Source organism: Lontra canadensis, unplaced genomic scaffold (assembly GCF_010015895.1).
Source record: "Lontra canadensis isolate GAN:19392208 unplaced genomic scaffold, GSC_riverotter_1.0 scaffold29, whole genome shotgun sequence".
In the NCBI taxonomy this organism is placed as follows: domain Eukaryota; kingdom Metazoa; phylum Chordata; class Mammalia; order Carnivora; family Mustelidae; genus Lontra; species Lontra canadensis.
This window is the reverse complement of record NW_022631023.1, coordinates 3,697,996-3,712,056: the sequence shown is the minus strand read 5'-3', so window position 1 is coordinate 3,712,056 and position 14,061 is coordinate 3,697,996. Positions and strand designations below refer to the sequence as shown.

The following is a 14,061-nucleotide window of genomic DNA, read 5'->3' as shown; positions in this document are numbered from 1 at the left end:
AACACAAGGCGGTGTTTTGTGTCCCAAGTGCACGTTTATTTCTTTCAAAGACTGTTTACATCCCAGGAACGTCTCCCACAGTTTGGTGCGGGACAGGGACCTGTGTTGACAGAGCTACCGAGGAATACGGTCAGTGTCCAGCGGGTTCGTCACCACACTGAGCATCAAGCCAGACCTTGCCACACACCTGGAAGACCTTTCGTTTTCTTTTTAAAAAATGCAGCTTTGATGTGACCTTGGGGGAGGGGGTGCCTACAAGGGTGACTTGTATATGGTATGTTTCTGAGCACTTGGAAGCTGGGCGAACTAGGCGGGTTGACGTACGCCGGATGCCTCCTGTCACGTGGGACAGGAACGCAAGGAGTGGGACCGGGAGGGGACCTGAGTTTGCTTTGCAGAACGTAGCAGCACCTGCGTGTCCGTGCCACGTGCTTTGGTAATAGGGCCCGAGCAGGCGTGGGGCCGGGGTGGGAGGGCCCAGGGTTGGGGTCTACACCAGCGCAAGACTGGTTTCCACCTAGCGGACATCCACGTTCTGTCCTCCGGGGGTCCCCAGCTTGTGCCCTGAGGTGTCAGGACTGTGAGGCTCTTGCCAGGAAAACCCTGGTGGCTGTTGGCAGCCACGGACGTGAACGAGTCCCTTTCTGCTCAAGAAGAAAACTCACAACCGTCTTCCGTAGAGGCAGCCGGAAGAACCAATCAGACGCCGTGACAGGCACCTCACTTGTGGCTGGTGGCCGGCGACCGGCCCGGGAGCTCTCAGGAGGCATCAAGGGCTGCTTTTAAACTTGGGAGTGGATTTACACAAAGTGCTCTGTCTACACCGTCGTCTTCACAGCGGTTTCCGTCGGGACAGTGAAATCGGCGCTTTTGTTACTGCTGCTCTGTGAACACACACACGCGCACACACACAGACACACACTGCAGGTTCCCACGCGTTCCTCTGCAAACACGGGGACGTCCCTGAGCGTAGGGCAGTGCCCCAGCTCACGACCAACGTGAGCACCTGCTTCCAGACACAGACACGTTCCCATTTGCACGTGCAAAATCGCTCCGAAACACGAGTCTGCAAAAATATCGTGAGCGAAACACGGAATCAGGAGCTCCCGCGCCAGTAAAGCATAAAGAAGGGCAAGGGAATGAGGGGACTTACGGGTCGGTACGGTTAGCATTTGGTGTATAACCTTAATTGACGCGGAACCTTCCCATTTCCTTCCACGTGAATACCGACACCGCAAAAGCACAGGCCAGGCTAAACGGCCAGGAAAGCAGCATTCACAGTATCAACACGGCCCACTTTCTCACGGGGCTCTGTTCCTGCGCCCTTCCGTGCTCTCTCGAGTGTCCTGCGAGTTCAGGAAAGGCCCTCAGACGGAGAAAACGTGTGCACGTCTCAAGGAGGAGCTCCTGATCTTGCTTAGAGGTACGGGGCCCCTGACGGGTGCCCGACACACACACAGAAACACGCATCTCCTTACCGCTCTCCACCTCTCACGCTACGGTCCTGCGTCGAATGCAGAACAGACGCAGCCCACCTGTCGCTCACCCGGGACCCAGAAGAGGCCTCAAGTCACCAGGAAGTTGAGAAAACAAGAGTCTTTGGCAAAAGGATGAAACTGAACAAATGCTCCTGGGGTCAGTCAGGAATGGGAATGCCTGAGACGGGTTTTTTTTTTGAGCGCAAGAAAGTGCCAGCGTAAAACTCCAATACCGTCACGTTGACTAAATTGAGCTGATTTGAACTTCAAAGTCAAACAAAAAACTGTGCTAAGACCTTCTGACCTGTGCCTGAAAGTCTGACACGTAACGTCCTCCGAGAATTCTTGACTATCCCCAGGGCGTCCTCGGCAATCCTTCCAGTGAGACCAAACAGAGTGACCGGCTGTGTTCCAAGAAGACAAGTAGTGACTACCAGCCTGCGAGGACTGACTTGGTATGACGACATGTTGGAGTTCCCCGTGCCATTTCATGCCGACAAAAACCAGAATGTCCCCTATAAAAACTCATTTTACAGTCACCTGGTAACTCCTGGGACAGTGGAGCTTTCTGAGTGTGCATTTCCAAGTAATAGATTTCATGTGGTTTTATAATCTCGCTCTCAAGGAAAAGGAAGAAAAGTTCCGTAATCTGGGTTTTCGGGAAGGTTTTGATTGGCAGTGGCTCTGTTACCCCTGAAAGATGGGTTTAAGGATCAACAAAAGCGCGTGTGGGGAGGAGCCCCCCCCCCCAGTTTCCTATCCGGGACAGAGGTCAGCCTTCGCGACAGCCTTTGAAATCTCACAGGAAGAAAGCGAATCTTGTTAAACCATCAGATGTTTCTCAGGAACGACCACGGCCCTGACAAGCTCGTCCCCTGGAAGTGGCCCCTTTGGACGGATGGGCCAGCGGCGCAGACACACAGACGGGCGGACAGACGAGGACCGTGGCTTGAGGGGTACACAGAGATATGCACATGGTGGGCTGCCTTTATCTTTTCTCTCCCCCACAGGGAACCAAAACAAGGACCAAGACGGGCGGCGCACCGTTCATGGCAGAATCCTGGAGAGCTCCCGAGAGGACTGGGACGCGACATTTGGCCCGTTTGTTATGAAACTTCTACCCTGAAGACTCCTGAGACATACGACAGCTTCCTCTCTTGTCCTAGAAGTGCTCTGCTTCCGCCGTTGGCGGCGTTTGGGAAACTGGCCGTGGAGGAAAGAGAAACCGTGTGTGTGTGTGCGCGCGCGCGTGTGTGTGTGCGTGTGCGGTTGCCGTGGCGCTGGCTGTCACTGACTGCTCCCAGCTTCCCTGGAGAGCCCCCTCCCCCCAGCACTTTCGACACTAGAGAGGGACACGTAAAACCACACAGGGATTGCTAGCTCCCCGCGTGCAAACGGGCTCAGAGTAAACACCAGGAGCACTCGGCGTAAGGTGCGCAGAATTTAGTGTTTGCATATGGTTTCAAGTTCTATGGCTAATACCAAAGGCAACTGTCCTCCTCCTTTGTCATAGTGTTCTCATTACCACCGTGATTTCCCTGCGGACCCCACCAAATGCTGCCTCTGTCCCACCTCTCCGTACTCAGGGCCGGCTGCACCGTGATGCTGAGCCACCCGCGAGGACAGGTGACTCATCCATTCCATTCCCAGGGACAGCACAGGGGGACACCTCCTCTTTGGGACGTGGTCCGGGCGCGGACCCAAGGTACTATGTGTCCGAGCGCAGCAGTGGGGTTAAGACCGAGTCCCCCACACCTGCCCCATCTCCGTCCATCACAGGACGTTCTTTAGTTCCTAACAGAAATCTTCTCGCGTTTAACTTCTGCTCTTGGGTGGGAGCAGAGCTTTGGGTCTCCCTGGGCATCTGGTGGCAAATGGAACTTTGTCAGGTGTCTCTGGGGGAAGCCTCCTGGCCAGGAACTCGGGGTTCCGTTCCCCTTTACCCCAGCCAGACCAGGCGGCCATCTGACAGTGTGCAGGCCCTCTTGCTCCATCCTGGCGGGTGGTTAGGGGGGCCCGCGTCTCCCTGCATCCTGGTGAGGCAGGGGGCCGGCCGCGGGGTCCGCCGGAGCCCCGTTCATGGCACTCTTGCTTCTGTGTCTGGAGAGCAGCTTCTTGTTCAGGATCCTGGAGAGTGTCGCCCCCTTCCTCCGGGCCCCCTCCGGCTGCTGCAGGAACACGAGGTCATTGTGCGACTGGCTCATGCCGGGGTCTTTCTGTTGCTGTCGCCGGCGGAAGAACAGCTTTGCGCCTTTCCTTAAAATCCCTCCTGCAGGGAGAAGCACAGGGGCCGGTCAGGTGGGCCGTGGCGGGAACGCAGGGACCACTCGTCCAAGTGGAAACAAACAAGGACATTTGAGCGGCTCTAGTAAGAGCGGTTTCTGACTTTGCTGTGTGGTCGCTGTCGCCACCGGGAGAAGCTGCTGGAATCTGGCCTGGACCAAACCCCAGAGTTTTCAGGATGGACAGACTCTGAGCCCAGAAGCCGTGAGCTGGTCAGGTGCAACCCGGGGAGGCCTCTCTCTCCCTGGCCTCCTAGTCAAGACTGATGGCGGCGGGCTGTCCCCCTGGGGCTCCCCGGCCCCCACCCCCAGGAAAGACAGCCCTGCTATGAAAACCCAGCAGGGGTCATCACACCCGCGTGTCGGTGCCGGCGGCTCTGGACAGGGCTGTCTGGCCATCCGGGCGAGGGGCTCCACGGCTCTTGGGCAACTCGTTACTCTCGCGCTCGAGCCAACAGATACTTGAATGTTTGTTTGGGGGGACCCCGAGGGACACCTGCCGGCTCTTCCGCATGGAATGTGAGTGGGCAGCGGTGGAATCAGGCCCAGCCCCGTGTGTGGACTTGGAACAGTCAGCACATCAGAGCAGTGTGCCCGGGACCTCAAGAGGCCGCTCGCGGGAACTGGCACCGAGGACGGGCATCCTTCCGCTTGGGGCACACCCCAGAGCTCCGGAGCCCGGAGGCAGAGGCCCAATGTCACCTGGTCAAAGGTACTGAAAAGGTCTCCTCCCCCCACCTTCTCTTTGGATATAAGCAAACAGCCTCTTACACAGAATCCTGAGGACGTGTGTACAAGGATCTAATGGGGAGGGGCTGTGCGCAGGGGTTTCCAGGACAGCGGGCGGGGGAGGCAGCACGAAGGGGACTACAGACGTGTCCGTGGCTCTCCCCTCGCCACAGGACTGCTGCGCTACATCTGGGGACCACGAGTGTCTGTTCCTAGAGCTGGTCCCGTCCCCTTAAGAAGTGGCCTGTGTCCTGAAAAATCCCCAGCTGGGGCCTGTCACGCCACCAGTCACTGGTACCAGCTGGATTTGTCGCTGCAGCCCCGCCAGTGGGGCAGGAGCCCTGGTGCCCACTGGGTTGTTCCCCAGCCTGTTGGATGACCCAGGCACTGGGAGGGGCTCCAGCCTGACTGAGTTACCTGGGGTCGCTGAGGCCCAGAACGTGATTCTGAACTGCAGGAACCTGCTTTAGGCTCAGCTTGGGGTCCCTGAAGGGCATATAAATAAGGGGTCCCCACGAAACAGAGGAGAGGGAGGTCCAGCAGGGATGGGGCGGTCCCAGAGGACCACGTCTCCAGACCCCACTCCAGGGGTCCGTGCACTAAAAGTTGGGCAGGGGTCTGCAGCCAGGGGCCAGGTGTGAGTGCGGGTGCTGTTCTGGGTTGGATCATGTCCCTCCGGAATTCGTCGGTTGGGGTCCCGAGACCCCAGAGACAACAGAGGGGATTCACAAACGGTAAATCCGGGCGGGCGCTCCGCCAACAGGATGTGTCCTTACTCAGAGAACTGTGGACACAGGCGCGCCCACGGGGAGGGCACCCACGGAGGCAGGGATGGGGGTCACGCTTCCACAAGCCAGGGGAGGGCAAGGACGCCAGTGGACACCAGAAACCTGGGGAGAACATGGAGCAGAGTCTCCGTCGTCGCCATCAGGAGGCCTCTGGACTTCTGACCTCCGGAGCCGGGACACTGTCCGTTTCTGAGCACAAGGCTGTGTGCAGCGGGACAGACCAGCACCTGGCTGCCGGGAAGCACGGTCTGCCCCAGATTCAGAGGAAAACCAGAGCACAGAGAGGGCCAGGAGTGGCTGTGTTCACAGCTTTCTAGAAAGGGAATCTACATGTTTCTAAGCCATCACTTTCACTCTTTTAAATGAAATTGCACTTGGGGCGCTGGATGGCTCAGTTGGTTAAGCATCCGACTCCTGGTTTTGGCTCAGGTCATGATCTTGAGGTCATGGGATTGAGCCCGGCATCGGGCTCTGTGCTAAGTGGGGGGAGCCTGCTTGGGATTCTCTCTCCTTCTGCCCGTCCCCGCGGACTTGCAGGCATGCTGACTTGCTCTAATAATAAAAAAAACTTCAAGACTGAAATGACTAAAACTCAAATTCTTGCCATATTAAGATGAATTATCAGGGACTTCTAGGCTGCGAATAAAGTCCGGACAGTGGGCAGACCCGTGTGCCGTACTGACTGGAAACACTTGTGCCCGCTGCAGTCTGTCCCACAAGCTAAGGTCTGCTCCCACGCGTCCCACGGGCCGGGCCTGTAACGTGCTGCCTGCTGCGCTTCCGTCCCCACGCAGGCTCTCCGAGCAGGTCTGCAGTTTTGGTAAATCTGACTGTTCTGTGTTCATACAAGAACCAGGTGATGTCCCGTAACTTGACATGACTTGTCACGGCTTCTACGGGGACACCACCGCCGCTTCGGATGGAGGGGTCATGTGAAAGGAGGGGCTGAGGTTTGCAGATCTGTAGGCTGGAACCCTGCTCCTGTCTCCCAGAGGTGTCTGAGGGAGATCTTATTCCTGGCAGTGATGTGCCGGGCCCCGCTAGCAAGGGCCCCAGGGCAGAAAGCCTGTGTGCTCGTGCCTGGCTCCCCTCTATGTGTGAGACCTACTGTCTGAGCTGGCAGGGGACGGGTCCCACCCGGGGGACGGGTTGAGCAGGTGTCTGGTCAAGGACACCTGCATGGGCAGTCACCGGGGAGCCCCCTGGGAGTGGGATGAGTCTCGGTCCTCAGAGCATCCCAGAGCGCGGCCCTGTACTCCAGCACGGACGGGGACGGGCTTTCTGGAACGCTGTCAGTCTTGACGTTCTGGTAGCACGTGTAAGACAGGACGCCAAGTCCCTCCCAGACCCACAGCTTAATTCCTCAAACGTGAAGAATGACTAGCATGAGTGGAAGTCATGCCTTTCTCCTTTCCAGATAAAAATGTTAAGAACGTTCAGATCTGGGGGACGAATCACAGTGACCTTTGGGGGAAGTAGAGCCAGAAGAACAAGGCCACGGAGGGGACACGGACCCCGCCACTCCGTGGAGGTGTGGGGGTCAAGTTCAGACATGCCAGCACACACCCCCGTCAGCTGGGAAGGGACAGGGAACGGAGCTTCCTCAGCTCCCCGGGACCGTGCTGCTCTGTCCCTGGCGTCTTCCCGTCCAGCGTGCCCGGTAACTGAGTCCAACACTCATCTGTCCCGGGAAGGCACTCGGGAGAGGAGAGGTTAACCGTGCCTCTGGCTCTCCCGGACTAGAGCACGTCACCCTGGATGGCGTGCTTGGCCTTCATACCATTGGCTCAGCGCCTTGAGAGCCAACGCCCAGGGCTCCCTTGGGGAGAAGACAGCAGTCTGTCCAGCCGGCCGCCCCACCCCGCAGATTCCAGACAGACCGCAGGATGGCGTGAGCCGCTTCCCCGAAATGTAGCACCTGTGGTTCTGTCTAGAGAACTCTGGCTAAGACGGTAACTAAAAGTTTGGAACGTCACCCTTGCCTCTGGGCCCCCAGAGTCTGTCACCTTTGCGGATGAGGACGGTCACAGGGCCTGAGCAGGAGGGGCTGGAGCGCTCCGGGTTTTACAGAGCGAGTTCCAGACCGTCTTGGCCGCTCCAGCGGGCATGAGCGAGAATCAGACCTCGCCCGCCCAGACCTGAGCCTTTGAGGTTCCTTCAGGTAAAATGTGGAGAGGAGGTACGTGGAATTTGAAACAAACAGCCCCAACGTCTTAAATGGGGGACAGAGGAGAAAAAAATCTTCCCCGGTTCTAGCAAGGTTTAAAAAAAAAATCACAAATGGGCTAAAGAATAAACAAATAGGAAAAGAATCAAAAATAATTCCTCTAAATGGGAGCTTTAGTATAGCAAATATCTGCAAATTTATTCTCATTTGCCTCCACCGACTCTAACAGACATGAACAGGTCACCAGAGAATCCGTCGGAGAGGTGGAGGACAGTGACCAAGGTCCCTGGGCACGTTGTAGTTTGCTGCCCGCAGAACAGCTCCGGAAGTCAAGCCAAACCATAGACCATCCGTGTAGAAAAGGGACCGCTTGTTAGAACCAGGGCCCAGCAAAGGGAACGGTGTGTGGGCACTCGACCGGGCATGAGGCTGGCTGTCCCCTGAGCCAAGGACAGCGCCCTGACCCCCGAGGCGAAGGAGCTTCACTAATGGGACCAGGGCATGTCCGAGGAGGAACACGGGGAAACTAGCAGCCCGGGCAGGTCACGCCACAAAGGCACAGGAAAGCAGGGAAGGGGGATCTGCCTCCTGCTCTTGCAAAATAGGCTTTTCTCATGGCAAGGCTGTAGTCAGATTTAAAAATAAATAAATAAATAACAATAAGACAAAAATAACTTACTGTGTAGGCAATTAATTCTGGTTGGCATAGCGATCCTCTTAAGTTAAAGGGAATGAGCACAAGATGACGGGAAGGAAGAGGTCAGAGGTTAAAAGAAAAGTATGCAGGAACCAAACAAGGGGGACAGGCAGTGAGTCCCGGGGCGCCGTGCCTGTGCACACATGACGGTACAGGGCAGGATATCTGGCCGGGCTTGGGGGCTGGGGGGGGGGAGGTTTGTCTGGTTTTGTTTTTTCACTCCTTAATATTTGTCAAAGTTTCATCCATCGTTTTGCTCTTCCTTACGGTAAAGTCCACACGACACGGACTCTCCCGTCCTAACCACCTCCAAGCCCACAGTCCCGTTCCAGGCCTTCCCTTTGCCGTGCGACCACACGGACACTTGGTGACGCTAAAAATAAGCCCAGATCTGGGGACTGGACTTCCTGTGTTGGCTGCGGCCTCAGAAGAACGCGTGTGTCCAACCAGCGAAATCGCAGGCTTCTCAACACGCGGGCCGTTTGGGGGACCTGCGGGAACTCCCGCTGGGACAGGGTGGCACGCGCGGTTCTCCGGCCAGGAGATGAGCTTCAGTTTAAAAAGGAGAGAAGGCTCCCCACAGCCGCTGGGCCCCAGGCAGGAAAGAGAAAACCCCCGGGCACAAGAACGAGTGGGCACCCGTCACCCGTAATCGCCCGCGGTTCGGACATCTCCTAGAGATGCAGGGTCTGGGTCTCCGAAAACGCTGGAACAGAAGCAAATTTGGAAACGCTGCCCCATACGTCCCTTTGCGAATCCACAGCGCCGGCGGGTGAGCGACACCAGTCACCGCCACATGCAGCGTGGCCCCGGGGCCCAGGCTCCAGGGGAGCATCAAGCACACCTGTCAGCACCCAGTTCCCCCCAGAATGCCCCTTTGCAGGGGTGCCCTCTCCCTGGCCAGGGACGGGAAAGGAGAAGCATGGCCATGGCACAGCCAGGATGGAAACCCACGGCAAAGAACTCTCTGGGAGGAAAAGCGGAGGAGCAGAAGGAAGAAGCCAGGGAGGAGGGAACGGGGCTCTCTGGATGGACTCGGGGTCAGCGAGGCGCGGCCTCTCAGTGAAGGCAAGAGGGCAGGCTGGAGGGTTGTTGGACTGTTGGCCGTCGGGAGAAGGAAGGGGGAGGAAGGGGCGCCCCACCCTGCACCTCGTCTTCCGCTCTGCCCAGCGCACACTGCTTCCTTGGGGTTAGAGGAGCTCCCTGGGGCATGGAGCTGGCCCCCAGTCCAGGCTGGCGGGGGGCGGGGGTGTGTGTGCTGCCCTGTGGACCCGCAGCCGGGCCGCCCTTCCCATCACCTGGGCTGCCCCTTCTGAACCGGGACAAGGGAGCCACCAGAGGTCCACGCACCGGTCACTCTGACTCGGGCCAGCAGGTGGACAGAGGCCCACGGTCTGATCTCTGTTGCATGGCCTAGAGATGCTATCCTCTTCCTTCTAACTTCCAGCGGGTCCCCATCTGTGCCCTCTCTGCTTCAGCAAGGGTGTGGCTCACGTGGACCCCCGTGGAGCAGACCCTCCCCCCACCCCGCAGAGTCCTCAACCTCAGCCCCAGGGACATGGGCCACCATGTGCCAGGCCATCCTGCAGGCTGCGTAGCAGCACCCCAGCCCCCAGCTGTGGCCGGTGAAACGGCCTCCGGACACAGCTGTGTCCCCTGGGGGGGACGGGCAGGGGGCGCACGGTCACCCAGTTTGAGAACCACTGGTCAGTGGCGGCAAGAGGAGAGGAGCAGAGCGAGGCAGCCGCAGAGCTGCTAACCAGGCTTCCCGACCTCGGGAGTGACGAGACGGCCTCCTGTCTGCATTCTCGGGGGCCGGGAGGGGAGGGGCGAGGACTTCGTGCTAAGCGGCACCCACGACGCCCAGCTGGGACCAGGCGCCTGCGTCTGTCTCCCGTCCCGTCTCTGCACTGGGATCGCCTTGTTCCCGCCTGGGAGGTGACACAGCCTCATGCAGAGGAGCCGAGGCCCAGGAGGCTTGACCCTCCCTCACCCTCCCACCCAGAACGGCCCTCGAGCCCCTGGACTGTCTCGCCTCAGAAAGGGCCTCGAGGGGGACTGTCATGCGAGAGCCCAAGTCAAGCACACACACGGACAAAGTCTACAAATGCAAAGCTTCGATGTGGTGCTAACGGAGAACAACGGGTCATCCTCAGGACAGGACGACTGGTCACTACACACACACACACGGCAAGTTAACTGCTTCCTTTCCCAGGGAACGTCTCTCCCCTCAGACCCCAGCAGGTCCGAGCACTGAGGTCGGGCCGGGTTTTAGTTGGAGGGACGAGCCTGAGGCACGGTGAGCAGAGGGGCCAGTCTCCACAGCCACAGAAGCCCGGGGTCTGCTGGCTTCGTGCCGAGTCGCTGGGTGACCCCCTCTAAACGTTCTGGAGGGTTCTATTTTGGGGGGGCGGGGCAGAGTGCCAACAGAGGAAAGGGCCCCTTTAGGCATGACCAGAAACTGCTGCCCTCGGGGCAGAGACGGAAGGATTCTGAATATGCCGCCTGCCCACTGGCTCCGGGCAGGGGCACCCCTGCTTCCTGGGGCGGGGTGCCAAGGGCAGGGTGGCCTGGCAGCAGAGGGAGCGGAAGCCGGGGATGGGAACTGAGGGTTAGCTTGGAGAGGGGAAGGAGAGGAAAGCCAGCGGGTGGGCCGGGGGGCAGGGGGCGCAGGTGTGGGTACCTTTATGCTTCTTGGCAGTGCCCGGCTCTGAGACACTCAGGGAGCTCTCTGACAGCTCGTCCCCGTCGAGGTCCAGCGGGGCCTGGCTGCCCCACGCCGAGGCCTGGGACTCCTTGTCCAAGTCCCAGGAGTCTAGCTCGCCTTCCTGGGGCTCCGGGGCCGGCGGGGCTGGGGCAGAGGCCTCTTCCTGCAGTGGGGCGGAGGCCTCTTCCTGCAGTGGGGCAGAGGCAGCGGCCGCCCCCACGAGGGTCGGGGTGTCCTCCTGGTGGGCGCTGTCCATGGAGGCCGAGTAGTCCAGCATTAGGGCAGCGGCATTGTCCTGAGAGAGTGAGGTCTGTCCCAGGACAAAAGAAAGAAGTTAGCATGAGGGGTGGTGGCAAGGACAGATGAAAGGAGCCGCGGGCTTGGAAGAGATGAAAAGCTCCGTGCAAAGGTCCTGAGGGTGATTCCAGAGTGTGAGAAGACACCAGCCCACAGCTCCCCCAGGAGGCACGGCGGGTTTCACAGGGACTGAAACGCAGCCACTGAGGGTTTCCCCTCGCCGCAGAGGGTCTGCGAGGGGCACCTGAGGTCACAGGTGAGGGGTGTGGAGGAAGCAGACAGCCTTCCCCGGCGGGGGGGCCCACAGGAGGGAGACACTTCCGCCCAAGTGGCCTGCAGCACACCGGGAGGCACAGGAAGTGGGCTGTCCCTTCGGTTGGTCTGTCAACACTTCTTCCCACGGGAGTTTGTTCCCTGCACGGAGAACCCAATCGGCAGGCACACGGCGACCTGAGAAGTCCGTGTGTGACCTCCTGGTGCCGAAGACAGGTGCAGGTGCTACCCTAACCCTCGGGGCCGGTGGGCTGGAGCCCGGGAAGGTGACTGCAAGGGGCGTGGGCTCCCCGGGGCCGCCCGCTTCCTGACCACGGGCAGCCACACGTGGCTGGCAGAGAGCCCGCTGACTGAGGACGGGGCCGTCTGAGCCTCCATGAAGCCTCGTCACTGCCGTGGGTTGGACACATCCCAATAAAGAGCCGCAGGTTCCTAGTGAGTCGGAGATACAGCCTCCGGGAACCGGAGAGGACGGAGTTCTGGACTCCTGATGCCGCCGCCCCCTGCCGGCCGCCGCTGGAAGTGCGCCCAGGAAGGCCGGGAGCCCGGGGCGGGGGGCCTGGGCAGCGGGGACTTGGGCGCTGGCCGTGGAGGCCCTGCGTATAATGACAGCACCGGGAGCTCATGCCGGCCCCTCCCATGACCCACCTGGGCATGAGCTGTAGACGGCCACGCTCTCCTACCCTCCAGGCACTGCCCTGCCCTCTGGGTTCAGAGCCTTCCTGCTCCCCCTCCCCGACAACGACCACATCTCCCAGCGGCCCCTTCCTTGCCCGCAGTCTCCTTGCTCATTTGGAGATGTCGAACACGCGCACGGGACCCTCGCGTGGCCCCCGGCCCTGCAGGGCTGCCCCCTCTGGCGGCCCGGCCTGTGTGGGGCCCAGCACGGACTCTGCACCGCCGGCACGGGGAAGCGCACGAGCGGCGGCCAGGGGACACTTACACCATCTGTCTCTGACTGCAAAAGCACACTCACGGCCAACACCTTCAGTGTTTTAGGGACATGTCGGCCTGCGAGAGGGTCACAGCTCTGTCCCCAGATGGGGCCTCAGGCAGGCCAGTCTCTCTGTCTCAATAGTTTTGCACACGATTCACTGGCCGCTCACCAACCAGAGCCCCCGGGGCCAGAACCCGCCAGCTTCCCCACGACAGGGACAGCGGCCTAAACACGGGTGACCCCCGGCGCTGGCCCTCGGCAGGGAGCTGCCTGGACGACACCGGGAGCTCGGGCCGCCTTCTGCACGGAGGGAGCTCGGCCACGGAGGGGCGCAGGCGCGGGCACGAGCCGCACCTTGGAGATCCCTGATATGATGATGGTGCTCTTCTTCCGCGGGGACTTGACCTTCAGCTTCGAGGACTCGCTGAGCTGGCGGATGGCCACTTCAGCCACGGGGTCCGAGCCGTTCAGCACCAGCAGCTCTGCGGGAGGGAAGGCAGCCCTGAGCACGCTACGCTCCAGCCTGCGGACCTGCAGGGCTGATGGAAACGGTCCCCAGGCAAGGCCCCCAGGTCTCCTCTGGAAAGGGCCAGAGAGCAAATGGGCGCAGCTCTGTGGGCCAGCCTGGGCCGTGGCACTTACGGTGGCCTCGGTCCTGTGCAGGCTGAGCCTGTGTGGACACCATCGCACAAGGCCGGGCTCCGAGGAGTTTACAAACAGGGCCGGGTCTGGCTCACAGACCCCCCTCGGCCTACAGCTCCTTCTGGATGGTTCCATGCACTCGCTGCTGTGTACTTACTCAGATCTCTGCCCTCAGATATCTGCCAGCCAGACCTCCCTAGAGTTGATAGAGACCAACGAAAGCAGGAAGACCCACCCACAAAAAACCTCCCACCTTTCAGAAGATTCTGAACTTCGGGAGGCAACGCAGTCACTCCTTCCCCTCCCGACTGCGGCTCAGCACAGTGGGCTGCTGTGAGCTCATTCCCGGGGTCCGTACCCTACACCTGGCCAACACCTGTGGGAGGCCGGACACCTAGCAGGGGCTTGTGGAAGGCTCACAGCACAGTGTTACGTGTCCCCATCCCCTCACCCTGTGAGGCGTGCGCCCCTGAGACGTGGGGGGATGTCAGGTAGCTCAGGTGGGGGGGAGCAGTACTGCCAAGGTCCCCGATGCCCGGCTCGTGCCCGTCTGTCCCTTCCCTGGGGCAGCTCCTGCTCGGGCAGAGGCAAACACAAGGCCATCGGAGGGCTGGACGCTAACGGGGCATCTCCCGTCTCAGCTCAGACGACGGACAACAAGTGCTCCATTTCAGGGCCGACGCGGCCACACACTGCCTGACCACCACGCAGCGCGAAGGGAGAGGCTCGCGAGGAGGGGGCTGGCGAGGACCCCCCAGGGGAGCGCGGCACTGTCGTTCCCAACACTTCATGCCAGGCCCGGTGGCTCGGAGATGTCCTTCAAAGCCCTGTCCAGGTGCTGGGAGTGCGTGAGAAGGGTTCAGTGGCCACAGGCGGCCCAGGGAGCTGATCTGGGGGCTGACTCCACTGCCCACGGAGTGGGAGAGAAACCCACGGTGGGAACGTCAGCCCTTTTAAAAAGCGATCCTGAACGGGGGAAGGGGTCCCTGTGGTCTGAGGCAGTGGGACGCTCCACCAGGGGCAGAAGGGGCATTGGGGGTGGCCAGCCAGCGGAGGGACAAGGC

The 14,061-nt window shown here is 60.2% G+C and overlaps 1 protein-coding gene across 1 annotated transcript in view; it reads right to left on the bottom strand.

Annotated features, from left to right (window-relative positions):
- Positions 1–3,201: 3,201 nt before the first annotated feature.
- Positions 3,202–14,061, bottom strand: part of C2CD2 (C2 calcium dependent domain containing 2) — a 48,289-nt gene continuing 37,429 nt past the window's right edge. The window contains exons 12-14 of the mRNA XM_032865291.1: positions 12,710–12,837; positions 10,825–11,158; positions 3,202–3,747 (exon numbers count right to left, since the gene is read on the bottom strand). Coding sequence (XP_032721182.1) covers positions 3,485–3,747; positions 10,825–11,158; positions 12,710–12,837 — 725 coding nt within the window. The 3' untranslated portion in view covers positions 3,202–3,484. The remainder of the gene's footprint in view (positions 3,748–10,824; positions 11,159–12,709; positions 12,838–14,061) is intronic.